The sequence below is a fragment of the Phaseolus vulgaris genome, chromosome 9 (genome assembly GCF_051622355.1).
Source record: "Phaseolus vulgaris cultivar YP4 chromosome 9, ASM5162235v1, whole genome shotgun sequence".
Classification (NCBI taxonomy): Eukaryota; Viridiplantae; Streptophyta; class Magnoliopsida; order Fabales; family Fabaceae; genus Phaseolus; species Phaseolus vulgaris.
This window is the reverse complement of record NC_143506.1, coordinates 15,075,188-15,096,732: the sequence shown is the minus strand read 5'-3', so window position 1 is coordinate 15,096,732 and position 21,545 is coordinate 15,075,188. Positions and strand designations below refer to the sequence as shown.

Here is a 21,545-nt window from a genome sequence, read left to right as displayed (position 1 = left end):
CGGAGAGGGCAAGAGGTGCCCCTGGGTTTGGGGGAGTCAAAACAGGAAAGTTAATGAATTGGAAATATAATTTCCAATTTTATGTCACATAGGAAACAAGTTTTAAACAAGTTTCAGTAACTTTATATTAATAAATTTGATTCTCAGAATATATAAATTTCATTCTCAAATCTTTATAACAATATAATTTAATTATATAATATAATATAATAATAAAATAAATAATAATATTATAAGTATTTATATATTTATAACAATAATTTTTTATTAATATTAATAATATAAATGTTTAAATATTAAAATAACAAATTAATTTATAAAATAATAATATTAATTAAAATGATTTTTTAAAATAATGATAATAAATATAAATTAAATAAATTAATAATAATTAACTAAATTTATTAAATAATAATATTATTAATTATTATTATTTTATTCTTTATTTATAATTGAAATGTTAAATTATTTTAATTAACTAAAATGTGTACAAAATTTAATATAATTTAATTTATAACAATATAATTTAATTATATAATATAATATAATAATAAAATAAATAATAATATTATAAGTATTTATATATTTATAACAATAATTTTTTATTAATATTAATAATATAAATGTTTAAATATTAAAATAACAAATTAATTTATAAAATAATAATATTAATTAAAATGATTTTTTTAAATAATGATAATAAATATAAATTAAATAAATTAATAATAATTAACTAAATTTATTAAATAATAATATTATTAATTATTATTATTTTATTCTTTATTTATAATTGAAATGTTAAATTATTTTAATTAACTAAAATGTGTACAAAATTAATTATTATTTATGTTTTTTTTTTATACACAAGGTTAAATTTGCAATCTTACCATTTACACAATTCAAAATATCTTTAGAACCATCACACCACTCTCATACTTTAATAAATTTTCGTCACACATCCACCCTAGTATACCTTAATCTAAATATCATCAACTTGCTCCTCAAATCCTCACACTTCCACTGTTCCACACCATCAACTTTTCACTCCTAATTTCAAACAAAGTATAAGAAAGTGGAAGATGAGATTATTTGAAATTAAGAGTAAAAGAAAGTAAATGAAAAGTTCCTAGCATATTTGATTCACTACAAAAAAAATCATGAAATAGAAACCAATTTTTAGAGACCAAAATAATTAGTTGCAATAGTAACTAAATTAGAGACTATTCTAGAAACTAAAAAAAATTGGTTTTCTAAATTAGTTTCTATTATTGTTAAATAGTTTCTAAATTGATATATAATTAGCAACCAAGGTTTTAGAAACCAAATTTAGAAACTAAATAATTGGTAGTTAAAATCTTGGTTGCTAATTAGATACCAATTTATAAACTATTTAATAATAATAGAAACTAATTTAGCAACCAATTTTTTATTTAGTTTCTAAAATGGTCTCTAATTTAGTTATTATTGCAACTAATTATTTTGATCTCTAAATATTGGTTTCTATGTCATGATTTTCTTGTAGTGATTGATGTAAAAAATAAATTTAATTATGTATTAATATCTTTATAAAATAATTTATAACATGAATTTTTGAAATAATTTAATGTAAAAGATAAAATTTTAAAAATGTAAATAAAATTAAAATTATAAATTATTATAAATTTTAATATGTAAACATGTTATATTTTAAAACAATAATGAATAAATAAAATTAATTAATTTAAATTTTAGTATCAAATAAAATAATTCGTTTTAATATATTATTGTTATTTTAGTTATTTATAAAAAAATATATAATTATTAATAAAAATAAATTATATTAAAAAAGATTACGATAATGATATAAATCAATTATATAATTTTTTTAAATTAAATTGTAATTTTAAGTGAAAAGTTTAAACATTAATTCTTTCTTGATTAACGTGTTTATTCTTTTCGAGTTTTAAAATTTCACCTCATTTCTCACAAAATAATATGTATTTGCATATTTTCATTTGCAGAAACAAAGAGAGGCTTAGAGAATGAGGATATGTGTTATATATGTGACTCTTTTACAAGAGAAAGGTACAACTGAAAACTTTAAAATATATTGTTAATAATTCACTATATTTTTAATTTTATATATATTTTTCTTCCATTAATATATGAGTTATTTTTTAAAGAAAAAATCGTAAGAGGACTCATTCATTTTAAAATAGACCATACTTCACGATCTTAATGATATATCCCGAAGTTGACTTCATAATAACAATATCTATTTATCTAATTTCATGTCATCAAGTCTTAGTTAATCAAACGTTAAAGTAGGATGGCAAAGCGGGCGGGCCGTGCGGGTCGGCACGCGGCCCGTAGATAAAAAAACGCGGGTGAGATGACCTTTTCAACCCGCTAACCCGCATTAGCCCGCTTCGCATTAGCCCGCAACCCGCGCGGGCCAGTAGCGGGGCGGGGCGGGCTGGCCCGCAAACCCGCAAGAAAAAAATATTGGCACTTATAGCAGCAGGGCAACCTAAACTGGGTCATGCCAATTAAATCGATTTCAAACACGATAAATGAGCAAGACACCAGTTAGAGAAGGAGAAGTAAATTGAGTCAAAAGTTATCTTATTTTTATTGTATTATTTTTATGAAAAAATAATTAATTAATTGTCATTGTTTTAATATATGCAAATGACGGGGAAGATTATAATTATGAAAAAATGGATGAAGTTTCTACTAAGGTGGCATCAATGTTATTGAAATGGAAGAATGTCAATAATGTTTATGTTTAATGTTTTTGAATTAATGTTTATGTTTAATGTTTTGGAATTAGGTATTTTTAATGTTTTGGAAGTGGAAGAATAGTGATATTTGATATTTATCTTAATGTTTTGATGTTTGACTATATTTGAAAAGGAAGGAAAAAAATTTAGGTTTGATAATAACAAATATATAGGTTTAATTTGACAATTTTTTAATAACAAAATGTAAAAAAAAAAATATTTAATTTAAAAAAAAAACGCGGGCTGGCCCGCAAACTTGCGGGCCAGCTCTTATGCGGAGCGGGTCGGGAATTCTAGCCCGCAATAACTTTGCGGGGCAGGCCAACCCGTCCCGCATTTTTGCGGGCCAAGCGCGGGGCGGGCCAATGCGGGGCGGGCTGACCCGCTTTGCCATCCCTACGTTGAAGTGTAAATGTTTTAAAATTTTAAAATCGAACAAAGTTAGCAATAACTAGGGATGGCAAAGCGGGGCGGGCCATGCGGGCTGGCCCGCGGCCCGCAGGTAAAAAACGTGGGGCGGGCTAACCTCAACCCGCTAACCAGAATTAGTCTGCCCCGCATTAGTCCACAGCCCGTGCAGGTCAGCAGCGGGGTGGAGCGGGCTGGCCCGCTAACCCGCAAGAAAAAAAATGTCATTGTTTTAATGTGTGCAGATGACAGAGAAAATTATAATTATAAAAAATTAATGAAAGTTTTTCTAAGGCGACATCCAATGTTATTGAAATGGAAAAATATTTAATGTTTTTTAATTAATGTTTATGTTTATGTTTAATGTTTTAGAATTAGGTATGTTTAATGTTTTGGAAGTGGAAGAATAGTGATATTTGATATTTATCTTAATGTTTAATTTTTTGATGTTTGACTATGTTTGAAAAGGAAGAAAAAAAAATTAGATTTGATAGTAACAAATATATAGATTTAATTTGACAATTTTTTAAGAACAAAATATAAAAAAAAAATATTTAATTTTAAAAAAAAAACCGCGAGCGGGACGCAAACTCGCAGGCCAGCTCTTATGCGGAACGGGTCGAGAATTCTAACCTACAATAACTTTGCAGGGCGGGCCAACCCACCCTGCATTTTTGCGGGCCAAGTGCGGAACGGGCCAATGCGGGGCTGCCCCGCTTTGCCACCCGTAGCAATAACTAAGCATTTTGTAATAATTTTTCCCATGCATGGAGGAGAGTGAGAGAGCACAGTACACAAGTCATACGCAAGGGAATGTATGAGTAATTAATGTACAATTTCTGATTTTCATTCAAACATTATAATTCAACCATAAAACAAAAACAAAATTGCAGTAGCAAATGGTGGGTCCAGATGAGCTCAGAGTTCGTTAAAGAACTCGCATGAACACCGTTTTCATCCACTTCCCCATCCTATCACCACTTTTTCTCCTCTCTTAATTGCATTCAAATTTTATGTTTACTTTTTCATACATCACAAACATACAAATAATCTTTTCAAATTTCTCTAAATTAATTTATTAAATAATAAATTAATAAAATCCAGGTGCAAGTTTCATATTTTTTCGCATAAAAAATAATTAATTACAGCGTTTCTAATTAATAGTCAACTAGTTTAAATTAAGTTCATGGTTTAGTAATCTTCTTATGTTCTAAGAAAACACAAATATACATTAAAATTCAAAAAAATCTCAACTTATATGCCTAGTACTAACTATTTGTTGAAATGGAGACTAGTTCAGAAGTTCTAAATCGTGATTCTAAACATATTCAAATTCTTTAAGATATTGAAAATTTTTGGTGTCTTATTTAGTTGCAAACTAACAAAGTGACCTTTTTTTTTCTCAAATGTCATTTTGGCCCAAAGACTTCAAAATATAAAAAGGAAAATGATTTTTTATAACTCTAGAGTTGTATACGATGATGAATTTAGATAAATTATATATAATAAAAATTAAATTTTAATTAAATAATATTAAAAAATATTAAAATAATAATATTAAGATTATAACGTGCTTGCATAAAAAAAAGATTATGAATTTATAATTATCCATAAAAATATAAAATTTTAGAAAAAAAATGTAGAGGGTATATATGTCTAAAAGAAAAGAAGCAATAGTAAAGTAAGGTTCAAAGATAAATAAGAGTCACGTCAGCGAACGTGTTATTGGATTTGACGTTCACTATTCATCTGGTTTTCATGAATGAAGACGAAGAAGAGGAACACGAACACGAACCTCCTTCTGCTTCCTTCCACTAGGAAACGCTCCCAAAAAACCAGTCACACAAAGCAAAGCCCAAAGCCCAAATCAAAAGAAAACTAACCGTCATGGCTTCAGAAGCACAGCTTCGGCAGCTAGGTCTAACCCTAGAGGAATTCACGGAACTGGAGAGCACCATCAACGCGCACCACAAGTTCGCGCCATCCCCCAAAATCTGCACCTCGATCATAGCGCAACGTATCGAGGCTCCGGCGCACACGGTGTGGCCCCTGGTTCGAAGCTTCGATAATCCTCAGAAGTACAAGCACTTCATCAAGAGCTGCAACATGCGCTCAGGCGACGGCAGCGTCGGCAGCATCCGGGAGGTCACCGTCGTTTCGGGCCTCCCTGCCTCCACCAGCACCGAGCGCCTCGAGATTCTAGACGACGACAACCACCTGCTCAGCTTCCGCGTGGTCGGCGGCGAGCACAGGCTCCATAACTACCGCTCCGTGACGTCCGTGAACGAGTTCAACAGGAACGGTAAGATTTACACCGTTGTGTTGGAATCCTACGTCGTGGACATTCCCGAAGGGAACACTGGAGTGGATACGAAGATGTTTGTGGACACTGTGGTGAAGCTTAACCTTCAGAAACTCGGGGAGGTTGCTATGGCTACCACTCTGCACTGAGCTCAACCACTCTCACACTACCTTCATTTCATTTCTTCCTCACTCCTATTAATTACTATATATTACTATTATTTGCTTAATTACTCCTGCATGCTTTTCATTGTTAATGAATACTTTAATTGTATCCCTCTCCTCATTTATATAAATCAAATGCATATTTCTCTGTTAAGTACGCAATACACCATGAACAACAACATCTTCATAGTGATGAGACTAGAACTAGACTTCAATTTTCAAATCAAATTTTGCGCTCAAGTTTTGTTTATGAAAAAATATAATTGAAGGAGAAAGCATCAACACAAATTCAAGAATAGTCATTGCCACAAAATGAACTTAATGAAATAGGAAACAGTGCTATTTTTCTGTTAACTCTTTAGGAAATACAGTTTTATTTCTTTGTTTTGATGCTATAGACAATTAATTTGAAGGCATTAAATTAAACATGATTAAAATGAGTGTTGATCTTGGTGAGTTACAATAAGAATAATTGATTTTGGTATTGGTCAAATGGTAGTTAACCATTTCGGGATTATTATTGTTAGGCCCTTTAAATAGAAATAGGAAGTGAATTGCGTGCAGTTTGGTGTGTTACGTTATAGCCTCCAAGATCCTATACTAATTTGGTATTCCGGCTGGAAGTTTAGAAAGAAGAAATAGAACATAAGAAAGAAAGAAAGATTACGTTTGGGAAAAGGTCAAATATATAAGGTTATAAGATTAGGGTGAAGCTTAAAGAGATGGATGTTTGACATTAATTGGCAACGCTTATTAATATGATTTAACATTTGCGTGCATTATTGGGATGGATTATTGCGTTGCAACTTGCCAGTTTCTTGCTGCCTTTCGTGTACTCAAAGTCTCAAATACAAACACAACACTTCTCATCATTATAACGTTCTAAATTAATTTGTCTTTAAGCTCAATTAAGACATTTAATTTCATTTCAAACACACTGTAGTGTTATATTATTTTAATGTAAAAATAAATAAATACGAGCATTGGTATCATTATATTTAAAAGAAACAGGTCAAGAAGCATTTGCTATGCTAATTAATCGTATGTTTTAAATTAATTTCATTTATAAATGTCGATTTATTTAATAAATGATTTTTACTCTTTTTTTTTCCTTAATCGTTAAACGAGATTGATCTGGTGTTTAAGAAGAAAAAGGTAAAAGGTTGTTGAGGTTAAAATAAAACCTTATTTTGCGGTTGATGTGTTAACCCCGAATTGAAGGGCAAGAACAAAAAGTTACAAAATCTTGTGATGATCGCTTGTGACAAACCTTGAGGAACATGTGACTGTGAAGGCTCATCCTCGTAAAACTGCCTCGCTGGATTATTTTATTTACTTCAAAATTTATTTATTTTTATTAATTTTCTACTTAAAGTTCCAGGGACACAAATAATTTCCTTTAAAGAAATTCACATTTTTGTTGTTTTTTAAAATCTATATTCACTAATATGAATTTCTTCGTTCACTTCGACAATATGTTTTTTCCTTCGCAATTATGAAAAGCGTATGAAATTAATGTGAAACTATCTTATAAAAAAATAAAAATTATCTTTGATTTATGCTTACAAAATTTCATGAAAATAATCATTAAAAAATATAGGTTATATTTCTAAATATAATTACAAAACAACAACAACTATATCCAGATAAAACTGAAAATAGTGATTGCGATATATAAACACGTGATTAGTGGTTGATTAGTGTTAACTCTACGTAATTCATACAAACCACTATTGAGCTATAAATGGACTGAGTGCTGTGTGTAGATATTTTGCAGTCTCGCACGAATTTTATGTTTGACTCTTAATAATTACATTTTAAAAATTTCAACATAAATTTATTAATTATTCAATTTTATTTTATAATCGATTATTTTCAATATCACTTTAAGTTTTTCCATTTAATTACTGAAACATAGTTAATCACAGATAGAGTTAAAAAATAACCTTACTATATTACCATTAATTGGCCTAATATTATAGTTTACTTTATTTTCTCCAAAAAAATTGTTTGATTGGTATTTCTTTTGTACCTTCCGTTCTTAAAACAAAAATCAAGATAAATATCAAATTAATACTTGCCAAAACTTAAAACTGTTTTAAGATTAATACATTTTTTCGAATTCGTCATCTTCTATTTGTTACTTTTTGGATTTAAAAAAAAAATTAAAAAGTGATTTCATATACTAAGATTGTTCAAACAAGCTCTCAAAAAAGATTATATATATTTTAAAAAAAGAGTCAAAAGCGTTAATCCCCTCAACTAAAACGTGTGAATTGTGATCTTATCACTTGCTATCATTTTCATAAATAAAAACATATTATCTCTGTAGACCTTTTTTTATGCAATCTAAACTTTATACGCCTTCATCATTTTTTGGGGTTCAATGTAAATTTTAAAAAATCCTGTAATCTTAAATGACTAATATAACCTTTTAAATACTATAATTCTATATACATGTTTTATACTGCAAAATTTTACTAACATATTAGCTGCAAATAATATAATAAATTTCATTACATGATAATTTTAAACTTTAAAATGAGGAGAAAACCTTAAAATGTCTGGGAACCGAAACTGTCAGTCTTAGGTAGTCCGGACTAGAACTGTGTAACGTTCTAGACGACCTCACAGGCCGAATGGTGAAAATGGGTAAATAAATATGTTGATTTTCTCTAAAAAAAATATTTTGTTTGTAAAATTATTTCTCATCTTCATGTTTATTTTTCTAATTTAAGAATTAGAATTATTTCTTCATTATATCATTAAATTAAAAAAATAAAATGAAGTAACTTATTTAAAAATCGGTGTATGAGTAATTGGAACTCTTGTAGTATACATATATATAATACACGGTATCTTCTTTGAAAAGTAGGGTAAATTAGTTCTGTAGGAAGTTCAGTCAAGTTGAAAAAGAGTAAAAAGATGGGTTGAGATAAAACTAGACTGTTTCTTCCTGCACCTCCATACCTTCTTCTCTCACCTCCATAAATTTTCAAATTTCCAAAAATATCCCTTTATAATATTCTAGATTTGTAATTAGCTACCGGATTACATAATCCGGAAGCCATTTTTTAGATGCATGATTATTCTCCGGATTGCATAATCCAGAAGTCTCATTTAACTTTTGGATTATGTAATCCGGAAGTCTTTTTTCAAATGAGTTTCCGAATTACATAATCTGGAAACTAATCTATGGGGGTGACACAGGAAGGACAAAAATGTATTTTCATGTTGTGTATGGAGGTGCCAGAAGAAGATATGGAGGTGCCAGAAGAAGATATGGAGGTGCAGGAAGAAACAGTCTAAAACTATTATGGTAAAATGAGTTTGGCCCAGACCAATTTCTTCTGCAATTTCATATGTTTTTCTGCTACTCTCATATAAAACGTGAAAATACATTTTTATTCTTCTTGTGTCACTCCTATAGAGTAGCTTTCGGATTATGTAATCCGGACACGCATTTGAAAAAAGACTTTCGTATTACATAATCCAAAAGCTAAAAAAGACTTCCAGATTATGTAATTCAGAAACTAATCATGCATCTGAAAAAAGACTTCCAGATTATATAATCTGGGAACTAATTACGAATTTGATAAAAGACTTCTAGATTGTGTAATCTGAAATATTAAAGAGTGATATTTTTGGAAATACGAAAATTTATGGACATGAGAGAAGAACATATGGAGGTGCAGGAAGAAATAGTCTTCTTGGATTTGTACACCATAGGCAGGCCCGTGACTTTACGAGTTTTTTTACTTTCCTAGAATAGGCAACTTATTAAAGAATAATTATGCGGATTTTGCTTTCTCTATCCAATAAATTTGAATATTGATTTGGGTTTCCAAAATACCTTCCTATATTAGGTTTTCTGAAACAGCTTTCCATAATAATTCTTTTAGAATATGTTTTTAGATTTTTTTTTCTGGATTTTTTTTTCTAAACTATGCTTTTGGATTTTTTTTTCATAATTTTTTTCTTAAATGTATTATATGTATTCTAAATTTGTCTTTTTAAAATAAGATTTTGATTTTTCAATTATATTACAATTTTTTTTTAAAATATAAAATATCTATTTTGAATTTTCTTTTTTAAAATATATTTTTCAATTTTGAATTTTCAATTCTGGAAGGAAGAGTAATTCTGGAATTTCAAAAATTAATAGATGCAAGTTTGAATTGATTAGGTGCAATAAGCAAAAGCCAACAATTTTAACTAATGAGCCCACTGGGAAGAATCAAAAGGCCCAAATCGTAGATATGGCCTTGTCATTCTGGCCTAGTTGATGGGCTTATATATACGGTTGCAAAAGAGCCATAGTTGATGGGCTTATATATGTCTCAAATAAAATTTATTATAAAAAATAAAGTTAGTAAAATATTATATTTAAATTGATATTTTTATTTTAAAAAATAAATTATTTATTTTTCAATATTAAAAAAAGATAAATAACATTATCAAGTTATTTGTACTAATTTGATTCATAAAAATATAAGTTGATAATTATTAAATTATTTATTTGAATAATAAAAAATATGAATAAAATAAAATTAAAAAATATTTAAAAAATATATTTACTTTTATTATTAATTTAAGAAAAATAATTTTTTATTTTTTAAAAATTTTAGTTGTTATTTCGGAAGTCACAAAATTCAACGAATTAACTATGTATAAAAATGAAATACAAAACTAAAAAAGAAAAAATTTTACAGTAAGATCGTAAATAAAAAAAAAAGTTGTTTTGTAAACTCTTTCACACACTTAAATACACATTAAACTACTATTGAAAAAAAAAAAGGAAAATATTACGGTAGGAAAAGGAGTATAAGCTACAAGTTAATGCAACTGAAAATTTATTTAAAAAATGTTAAATTATGATTCATTTTAAAAAATTAAAAACAACTTTTTACGAAATAATATGAAAGTGACGGAGAAATGTATGAAGATTTTGAGAATTTGGCATTACTCAGTCACGTGAAGTGAGAATTCTGCGGTACTCGCCAACCAATCAAGTACCCAATAACTTAGTTGACCAGAACTCCCAAAATAGGAAATATAAAACAAAAAAATAATTGTAGGACATGAATTCATAGTATTTCTCTTTCACATATTCTTCACGTAATAATAACAACTGTGCAACATAAAAATATCATAGAAAAATTGAAAATACTTTTAGAAAATAATGCTAAAAGAGTAACATAAAAAATTAGGATTTAACAAAGTATACTTATTTTCTCTTGCAAAAGTTTTTCTAATAAAATTATTATTTTTTTAGCTAAAACTAATTTGATAAACATTCTCTTATATATTTTATATAATTTTTAATCTATGTATATTAATTTTAGTTTATAAAAAAGCATTTTATTGTTTTTGTCAAAATGTTTTTCAGTAAACTTATTCAAACATATCTAACAGTGATATAAGATCTTTTTGGATGGGACTCTACATAAATTTACTCTAAAGAAAAATATATATAAATTAACTTATTCCTTAGATTTAGTTTAATGAGTTTATTTGTATAAATTTTTCATATGATTTATTTAATTTTTTATTTTTAACTTGCAGATAATACATAAGATAATATTATTTTCCTGTTCTTTCTTCTTTAAATAATTTATGGAAAAACTTGTATAAATAAAATAGTTTCAGAACTGAAAAGAGAAAAAAAATATTTCAAGTAAATCAACAAAGGTAAAAATGAAAAAGAAAAGTATAGCTTATGAGCTAATTAATTGTAGTAGTTTGTAAAATAAGTTAAAAAAACCCTGGAAACAAACTCACAAAAATGCTTAATAGTTAAAACACAACTTAACTAATATTTTAATAAGAAAATTTATCCATTTTGGTAATTATGAAGTAAAATTGCACTATTGTGAATTATATAATACTAAAGAGTGTAAAGATATAGTTTTGAACACAGAAAAAAAGTGGATGTGTATTATTTTGACAGTTTGCATTTACATGATGAATATAGAGAGAATCTGTTGGTGTAGGTATGGTAATTACCCGATATGCAAAGTTATAATTGTGTATGAAGGAAGGGTTTGGTGATGCAAAGATAGAAATGTGTTAAATGGTAGTAAATAAGAGTAGCAGTAAATGAAGAGTTGGTAGAGGTTGATTCGGTTCCACAGTATAATCCACTTATCGGAAATAACAACAATAAATTCATGTAAAAGTGGTAGGATCATCCTAGCTACCAAAAACTGTCGTCATTAGTTGGTTTGCTTACATCACTCCTTCAATCTCCTCTCCTGTGTCTGGCCACCACAAAACCAAGAAAGGACACTGCCATGAGACTAAAACAACAGTGTTTCACTTTCTCTGTCCCTCTCTTTTCATTTGCCTTGTGCGTTTAGTTGTTACATTCTGAAGGAAAAGCTTGCAACCCCATTTCTTTATTTACTCTCCTTTCTCCTCACATTAGCCCTCTCCTATTAAAATAGCTAAAAAGCAAAGGCCTTTCTCTGAAAATGTTTCTGAGGTTACCTGCCATGAACAGGAGTTTCAACAGAGAAAATCCAGATATTTTGATTATGATGATTGCAGGGCAACAGATAATAAGGGGTGTTGAGGAGGACAAAAGAGATCAGAGAGAGCCAAGACATGGGCCCAGTAAAGCCTGCAACACAAATGAGTGCCACTGCACCAAACACTAATGTGTTCCCTCTTCTCCTCCCTCTCCCTCTCCCTCTCCTCTCCTTTCTTTGTTTTACTCTTTTCTGCCTCTTTACCTTTCCCTCTTAATTTATGGCTTTTCTTATTTTTTTCTATTCATCCTCAACACCCCACTCCCTTTTTTATTCTCTTTTCGACTTTGACACTTTCTTTTCCTTTCCATGCTCTTCTTCTTCTTCAACTTCTTGTCTCTAATGTGCAAGACTAGAGGAAAGCTTGATGGGGTCTAAGGAAACGATACTCGTGTTTTGAGGTTTGGATGCTTGAAGAAAAAGATATTTCTGTTCATGCAAAAGAAAAGAAACAAACACAACTTTCGTGTTGGTCTTTTTTTTGGCATGGCATAAGCGAGTTTGGAAATGCCTTGGCTTCTTTTCCTTTCTTTTAAACAAATAGCCTTGTTACTTGCCACTGCGATTCTTTTTCATTTCCCTTTTACATTCTTGTAGGTCCTCCAAATACAACAGCAAGGAGTTGTTAAATGTTACTCCTTTGCGGATTAAGTGAAGGTCGGTTGTGCTAGCTCCCGTCATTCTGGCTTCATACTTGAGATCATTTGTCTGTTAGTTGATATTTTTATAATTAATCTAAAAGCATTCTTTGATTAATTATCTCCTTTCTTCTTTCCGGGTAAAATCTATTTTGAATTTTGAAGGGAGGCTGAATCAAGTCACATTCTGCATGATTATTTATCCATTTGCTTCTTTTCTCATTTCAAATTTGTTTTCTAGTTTATGGCGGGGATGTTTCTTGTTGCGTAGGTCTATTTTCTTTTCTCTCAACTATTGTGGGATCATTACGCTCTCAAGGTAAACCTTTTCTGGAAGACAACTGCTAAATCAAGAGCCTTGTTATTATTTGATGGAGAGAGATATATACATTGCTCCACTGGACATTTCTGGCCGAGGTGCTACAGTAATAGATGAAATTTCCCAACATTCCACCTCAAATCCTCTCATTCAGTGCTATTCACTTGACCTTAACAACCAATCTCACGTCATGAATGGAATTTCAATGCTTTCTGGAGAGCAAGTTGAACCTATTAGTAATGTCCATGCTGATGCTTGCTTCATTAATCAATCAATTATTGCTGACTCTAGTCCATTAGTTACATCACGAAGAAAGAGTATTGTGGGAGATGCCTCAAATCCCATGGAGAACACTGAGTTTCTGGAGCATTTAGTTGGAGGAGTGCCACTCACTCCTGCTTCGCTTGCTGCCATTCTTGCTGCTAGAATTGGCCTTGAAGAAGATTTGGAGAATTCAGCAGCCCTGCCTCCCTCAATCTGCTCCACGGGGGCACTAGAGGTATTCTTCAACAATTTGCAAGGTACTTCAAACCCTTTGTCTGCAACTTTTGAGGACTGTGATTACAATGAAGTTCCTAGTAAGTGGAATGCTAACAAATTTCATAAAGCTCCAGAGATTGGTGGAACTTGTGAGCCTTATTCTTCTATAGCAAATCTGGATCCAAATGAATGGACAACATCAAACGTTGCAAACATGGCCAGTTATGCTTACTGTTCCTCTAACTTTAGTAAAGAACTTTCTCTAAGTCTTGCAACATCTACAACCGCAGGACAGTACTCAGAGGTGACTTGCTCTAATATGACCCCTTGCATGAATGGAACCATTTCCTGCAGCAGTAGTAGACAGCTTTCTATGAATTTGGGTGGTAATAAATATGTACAATTTTCACCAGAAGTACTGGAATCGAGATACCTTCTTGGGATTCAAGAGATACTTGCTCAAATTGCACGATATTCATTTGAAAATCTGAAACAATTAAATTATTCAGCACCTGGTAATAGAGCAGGTGGAAACAGGTCAGCTTCAGCCTTTCCACCCATGAGAAATATCTTGACAGATCACAATGCAAATTCTATTTACGAATCTCATGCAGAGTCTCCACTGCAAAGGCGGGTTGCTGAATCGAAGAAAGCCCAGCTGCTGACACTTCTACAACTGGTAGGACACTACATCATAAATTAATTCTTTTGATGTTCATATTAATTATGGTCATGGACAGAATCATGTTAGCATTACATTGCACATTGTCTACATTCAGATTCATGGATGGTAGATAAATAGCAAAAATTGGTTCGTAAGAATGGTCTGAAAAACGGATAAGTAGAGCAGTTTTAAGAGTGAACATGCAAGTTTTCATCATGAATTCTTGTCATACAACTAACTGGCAATCTCTTTCTTAATCAGGTGGACAATCGATACAGCCAGTGTTTGGATGAGATACATACTGTTATATCTGCATTTCATGCAGCTACCGAGCTGGACCCACAAATACATGCACATTTTGCTCTTCAAACCATCTCTGTTCTTTACAAGGACTTACGGGAGAGGATTAGCAACTACATTCTTGCCATGGGATCAAGTTTCAACAAATCGTGTGCGGAAGAGAATGAATGGTCTATTGAAACTTCATTCCTTCAAAAGCAATGGGCTCTCCAGCAGTTGAAAAGAAAAGATCAGCTGTGGAGGCCCCAGAGAGGCTTGCCAGAAAGATCTGTCTCGGTTCTTCGGGCATGGATGTTTCAGAATTTCTTACACCCGTGAGTTTCAAATATGCAATATACCTGTCTCTTGGAATGGATTTATACTTCAATCATCAGAATTTTATCCATGAATTGAATTTAAAGAATATATCTAAAGAAAGTATTTATTTAGTAATTGATGGATTTCAGGTATCCCAAAGATGCAGAGAAGCATTTACTTGCAGTAAAAAGTGGGTTGACAAGAAGTCAGGTATTATCTACTACTCTTGCTTGTTTGTTACTTTGTTTAAAGGTGAACAATCTGACATACTTGCTTGGTTGTGTCTTCAAGCTCAGGTATCCAACTGGTTTATAAATGCTCGTGTGCGGCTGTGGAAACCTATGATTGAAGAGATGTATGCTGAAATGAACAAAAGAAAGGCTTGTCGAAATGAAGAAGGAATCCAGAATAACCATGGAAACAGGATAGGCATGAGTAATCAAAGGTTTAATGTTAACTAAAGGTGTACAAAGTCGCATAAACGATATAACGCACCCTTTTCTTTATTCAAATAGAAAATAGAACTGAGGTCAAAATCTGCGCTTATTGCTTTGCATGGTAGGTAGGGTATATTATTGATGAGGATGTCCATGAAGAAAATATAATCTTAGTAAATTTCACGACATTTATCTCGTCTTATTATTTTGGCTTGATTTCTTCTTCTCCCATGGTAATGCACCTGTAAAGGGGTGAAGCTATGAAAGAGGTTAAGGTTCTTAAGAAGGCAAACATGGAAAGAGGCTCATGTTAAGGCAAAGTAAAGAGGTAGCACTTCTTAAGAAAGATAAATCCTAGACAGATACAAGTACCGTATTGACGTCATTAGTCATGCCATGGAGGTTTAGACATACTTGCAAGAAATATTAAGTTCGTCATTATAGAAAAAACGATTACATATACTTTCAATGTTTTACCAATTAATTTCATAACTGCTTTAACAAGTAAAGAAAATCCCAATGTTGCTTTCATTATTTCACTTCAGCTTTTCAGGGTCGGGAATCTCATGACGATAAATAAACTATGAAAGTATCAACAGGTAGATACCGACATGGTGTGAGATTACATGGTGTGCCCACCGCGTTAGCTTTACAGTTGTAACAAAAACTATCATTTTTTTTATTTATTTGTCCGAAAATAACAATTTTGAAGCCTTAGCAACGATTCAAACTCGCTAACTTATGTCTATGATTACAAATAAAAGAATGACTATAGCTGCTTTCAACAAAACTCTTTCCCCTTTTTTTCCTCTGTTGATTCTTTCTTCGTGTCCCTCTATCTACAATGACATCTCTCCCTTCACCAGATTTTGACAAAACAAAGAACTATAAACTTGTGCAACAATCAAAATACAAAGAAGTGGCAAGCTTTATTCATCTATGACTACTACCGTACTACATCTCCACGGAAATTCGTGTTTTTATTGGTTTCAATTTCAAACCCATGCTCTCTGGGGAGTAAAGCTCAGGAGAAATGCAAGTCGGACTCAGGGGACTTCTTGGGCTGACACTCAACTTAGATGGTCTGTACAAGCCATATCCCATGAGAAAGTACTCCAACGGTATTAACATGGCATGAGGTTGCTCCTCTGTTACCATTGACCCGCACGCTTGAACCTGCACTTCCGCCAACAATAGCTATCAAATCTAGTTCATTTTTTATTGGTACACAATTTCTTCTCGCATAATAAAATGGACTTGAACTGTCTTACGCACCTCGACTAAGGCACTGAATCGTCTATCCAACTTAGATGTCATGTGGAGAGCCTCGGAGTGAAAAGGAGACATATCCCCGACAAAAATTAGTGAACGACAATGTAATTTTCTCAATCCTTCACTGATGTCATGTCTCCTGCAAAATGCAAACACAAAGTTATGGCCACATTGCGGTTTCATAATATGTGGAACTACAGCATCACCAAATGCATTTATGCATGAAAAGGGGTAAATTAACAACGAGTGCATGTATAGTTAAATTCTGAGTCTCCGACTGTTGTCGAAAGTTTAGCAATAATTGATATCATGCAGAGCGGAACTCCACTCCTACCCCCACCACCACCCAACACATACACATGTATAATATAATAGGTTGCCACTTTCTAGTTGAATGAAAACCAGTATTTTGAAGTGTTATCTTACCCATTAATTGCTTCAAGGAACCGCCACACATTCAAACTCTGCCTCTCATCCAATGACTGTCAATAAATATTTAAAAGAGAGTCAGACAAGTGCTCAGTTTTAAATTGCCAGCTAACCCATTCAATACACGGAAGCGTAAGATAAATTGGGCTAACCCTTTGGCATGCTTGAACTATATCTGACACTGGCAAATAATCACCGCCTCGAACCTCCTATCATCACCAATAAAGTTAATGACTCAACCTCACATACTGAAGGAAGGGGAAATTTTTCTTTTGCAGGAATAGGCATACCTTGCTAAAGTATCGCTTTAGCAATATTTCTTTAACCACCCCACACATGCCATAAAAGTAGAGTAAATTTGACATGACCTGCAATTATTAGTCTTTAGTAAAAGGTGATATGTATTCTCATAATAAGTAGACAAAGCCTCCTAGGTTTAGAAAAAGAACCTTATTGTACAACCATTCAGTCCAAGATGGTGGTTTACATAAAGGAGAAACAAGTATCAAACCAAGAACACGATGTCTATATTTCATCTGTTGTTAAAGTAAGAAATATCTGTCAGATCCATTCAGCCATTTAAGAATGGTAAAAGGAAGTAGAGAGACAGTGCGACATATACGAGGACTCACAGCAAATAAGGTAAGAATATAAGCCCCAGCAGTTACTCCCATACACATCACTGCACTATGACTGCAAAGGAGAGAGGGGGAGGATATTAGATTGCCTTCTCAAGATCAAGGAGACGCAATCAGTTGCACAAGTTATAAACCCGTTACTTTTAATGCACAACGGAAGGATGTTTCAGTTGCAAATAAAAGATAAACAAGCAAATATTTCAAATTGAAGCCAAATTGAAATTTATCTAACATTATCATTTTGATGCTACATAAGGGGAGTGGTGAGGAAAAGGATGGACCTAGGGAATAAGACCCTAGTTTAGGAGTTAAAAATTCCTGAGAGTAAGAGATTGCGAAGGGAACAACATAGTTTCTATACTGAATATGCGTCATTCACTATAGCACCCCATAAACTTGGTTACATGAAAATAAAGGTTTTACTGAAATTTTAGATTTTCAACAATAGGGAACGAAACTTTTTCTATTTCATACTTCATTTCATACTTTATCTTTCCATTTGATTCCACTCCACTATCTCTAAAACTTTCTACCATGAACTAAATGGAAAGAAATTGATGAGTGAGCTGGAATATACCCAAAATAATTGAGAACTTCAGCTATTTGATCAGCTAAGTCATCAGCAGAAAGAATTGGACCGTCTGGATAAATGGCATCAGCTCCCAACTACAATAATTCACGAAAAGGTACAAAATGATAAGGAGCGAAATAAATAAATAAAATATTTAAAAATGTTACAAGAAATAAAGTTAGAGACCTCATGCCCAGGTGGACTAATATGATAGATGCAGAAATTATGAAGCAGTAGCGAACAGGCTTCTGGACAAAATAACAACCCTTGAAAGCAGGAGACATCTGATGAAACCACATGCACGAAAGCAAATGGTTAGAGTGTGGTTTTTCAACCAAAACAAACAGTTGTTTGGACTAACTTCTTCATAAGCACTTCTAAAAGAAAAAAATAAGAAAATTAAATTAGTTTATGTATAAATTAAAATTAGTTTACTGCATAAGTTAATTTGTAAAAACTCTTTTATATAGCTTCTATAAATTTTTGTTTTTAACTAGTGTATAAGCTAATTTTAGCCTATAAAGAAATTCATTATCTTTTTCTTCTTATTTTTCTCTTCTAGAAGTGTTTATGGAAAAAACTAGAGGCTCAATGTTAACAAAGTCATAAAACATCACTTTATATTACGACATTTTGTGTATACAACTTTATTTTTATTTATTTTATAACCATTGTATTGGTAAATCACGGGCCCCTTACTTACTGAACACAAACCACTGTCACTTATGCGGTTTCATAGAACCTTTTAAGAGAAAACTTGTTAACCCATAATTTAATTACACAAAACCACCATTATTTCAATACTACATCGTTGAATCTCTACTTGAATGTCACGAGACAACGTTGTCAACTTATTCATTAAAACAAATCTAGAAATGAGAATATTTTTTTTGGTTAAAAAAATATTTTGACTTCTGCGGATACATACATAACCACACCAATTAAGAAATTGAAAGATAAAATTTATTGTAAATCACGTGGGAACACATTAAAGAATCATAAAGAAATGCACTTTAATGCATCTTAATGAAAAATACTTTTAATTCCTTAATCAGTGCCTTAGGATACTAGTTAGCATTTATGTGTGTGTATATATTATACGCAAGACGAAGACGAATTAATTCAATCTAAGAAGACCGTGATTACCTTCTATTTTCTTTAATCTGATATTTCAAGTTATATGAAATAATTGGATTAAGAAAACAAAAAAGGGTTGAGATGAGTAGTAACTCTTTCAAAGTTACTCATAACTTAACCCCCTATATATATACACACATACGTATAAAGGACAATGTTAACTACAACTACACAAATTAAAAAAAATTAAACTAAGCAGTAATATCAAATAAATCATTTATTATTTTAAAAACACAATATCATGTAATAGATGTTTCTTTGGTAATTATAACCATGTAATAAAGTGTATTAAAACGGCGTTAATCATGGCCTAAGAGTACTCATTAGCTAGAATCATCATATGGAAAAAGTAAAATCCATGATACTTACAATTTAAAGCCAAATCAGGATACGTGATCAGCGCTGGCTTGTCCTGGTCCCCATAAACAGAAACAGAGACACTGCCATAACGAGTTCTTACAACATGTTCCTGCAAAAACACCTCAGTAGCTCATTAATTAGGAACAGCGCATAAAAATAGCTAAAACAGACAATAAAATCGCATAAGAATATGATAAAAACACCTCCTTCATGTTTTAACAGCAAGAAAAAGGGGGCAAAAAATATGAATGTAAGGTTTCAGCATAGGCAACAGAAGCGTGTAAATACTCCGGTCTGTCGGGGGTTCGTTCACGGAAAAAAAAGGATAAAAAAACCAACAAAAAATTCAAATCTTTGAAGTCTGGTACTGCAAGTTAAGAGGATAAAAAAAAATATCAATCTGCACCTGCCAGAATCCTACCGGTGATAGCGATTAAGACAATTAAAAAAAATAAAAATAAAATCCAGTTTATTTAATCCGTGGAATCAAGAAACCAAAAAAATTCCTTCATTCACTATCTCGAAAGGCTTTAAAAAACAGAAACTAAAGTAAGCGTATAATCCTGTAAAGAATTCAGAAAGTTTGTGAAGCAATGCAAGAAGATTATGAAACGCAAAGGAAGAACGCGGTTGTTGATTAATGAAGCGAATGAGTTAAAGAAAAAGTGAGAATGAAAAGACGAATTGAGTTAAACTGGGTGCGATGAAATGAAATGGTTGTTCGTGAGTGTTAGTGAAAGTTAGTTACCTCGGGTGGAAGAGAAATGGCTTCGAAGTCCACCGACACCGAATCCGCCATTTCGCTCTCAATAGCGTTGTGAATGTGTAACCACTCACACTCCATTCCCGTCTTTCCCCTGATTCTTGGTTTTATAGTTAGTTCTCAGCGCTGGCATGCGTCAATTTCTCTCTCTCCATTTTGTGCTTGTCTCGCACGAGTCACCGACGCTCATCCCCGTGCCAAATTCAATTCAAGCCACACCAGCGCTCCGCATTAACACTCCCTTACTTAACCCCACACCCTGCTTCGCTTAACCATGGTTCCCAAGCCGACACTTTTTCCTTCACATTTTTTCTCCCTCCCTTTTTTAAAATTAATAACTAACATATTTCCTTTTCATTAAAATTGCCACTGTCACCTCACACGGACCCCCTTTTCCATTTTTAATTTCCTCTTTCCGTCTTTCATCACAGCCTTTAAATTATTTCTCTTTTCAAATTAAAATCTCCAATTATTCATAAATGGATATTTTCAAATATAAAAGTAAAAGTTTGAAAAAATTTGCTAAGCATGTTTATAAAATAATATATAGCTAAATTTTAAAAAAAAATTGTTTTAAGTGAATTTTGTTACAAAAATAAACATACAATTCATTATTAGTTTTTCGTCACGTGTCAAATTTTATAAATTAAATGTGATTTTCACAAACATCTTATAAATAAAGATGTTATAAATTTGTAAGAATGAAAAGAAATATAAAAAATACTTAAATTAAATGATAATTTTAAAAATAAAAATAGCTGAATGTAAATTATTGGAGTATAAAGGTTGTGATTGAGAATAAATGTACTAACCTAACTATTTTGTCTTAATATTTAGGTAGATGTTTACCTGTTCCAACATTATTATATAATAGAAAACACAAATTCTAGCTAATTATAATTTTCATTCCACATTTGTTGTTGAAAGTTTGATAATTGGTCCACTGTTGGTTATTTGTATTTAATCTTTACTACCAGCGACATTCTAATCTTCATATAGATAAGTTAAATTCTTATAGGTAAATGAGAGGACAAATTGATTAAGTTCTTCTTATAAAAATATAATATTTATCTT

At 31.4% G+C, this 21,545-nt stretch overlaps 3 protein-coding genes across 14 annotated transcripts; 2 read left to right on the top strand and 1 right to left on the bottom strand.

Annotated features, from left to right (window-relative positions):
* The first annotated feature begins 4,886 nt into the window (after positions 1-4,886).
* On the top strand, positions 4,887-5,790 carry LOC137822171 (abscisic acid receptor PYL2). Its single transcript, XM_068627073.2, has one exon. The coding sequence runs from the start codon at positions 5,058-5,060 to the stop codon at positions 5,619-5,621; it is 564 nt and encodes a 187-aa protein (XP_068483174.1). The 5' UTR covers positions 4,887-5,057; the 3' UTR covers positions 5,622-5,790.
* A 6,054-nt stretch (positions 5,791-11,844) lies between these two features.
* Positions 11,845-15,487, top strand: LOC137820837 (homeobox protein ATH1). Of its 12 annotated transcripts, none has more exons than XM_068625111.2 (7): positions 11,845-12,296; positions 12,518-12,567; positions 12,764-12,823; positions 13,046-14,282; positions 14,529-14,881; positions 15,014-15,074; positions 15,161-15,487. In XM_068625111.2, the coding sequence occupies exons 4-7, from the start codon at positions 13,176-13,178 to the stop codon at positions 15,323-15,325; spliced, it is 1,686 nt and encodes a 561-aa protein (XP_068481212.1). In that variant the 5' UTR covers positions 11,845-12,296; positions 12,518-12,567; positions 12,764-12,823; positions 13,046-13,175; the 3' UTR covers positions 15,326-15,487. The 12 variants fall into 12 exon arrangements, with proteins under 12 accessions (XP_068481212.1, XP_068481215.1, XP_068481214.1 ...); XM_068625113.2 differs by having other exon boundaries at positions 11,927-12,296; positions 12,523-12,567; XM_068625116.2 differs by having other exon boundaries at positions 12,106-12,296; positions 13,076-14,282.
* Positions 15,488-15,956: 469 nt separating this feature from the next.
* LOC137820838 (protein NDL2) lies at positions 15,957-20,883 on the bottom strand. Its single transcript, XM_068625119.1, has 11 exons — positions 20,457-20,883; positions 19,718-19,817; positions 18,398-18,495; positions 18,218-18,306; positions 17,635-17,695; positions 17,452-17,538; positions 17,293-17,370; positions 17,155-17,211; positions 17,000-17,055; positions 16,577-16,712; positions 15,957-16,477 (listed from the first exon to the last, which is right to left on the bottom strand). The coding sequence occupies exons 1-11, from the start codon at positions 20,550-20,552 to the stop codon at positions 16,256-16,258; spliced, it is 1,080 nt and encodes a 359-aa protein (XP_068481220.1). The 5' UTR covers positions 20,553-20,883; the 3' UTR covers positions 15,957-16,255.
* Positions 20,884-21,545: the final 662 nt, after the last annotated feature.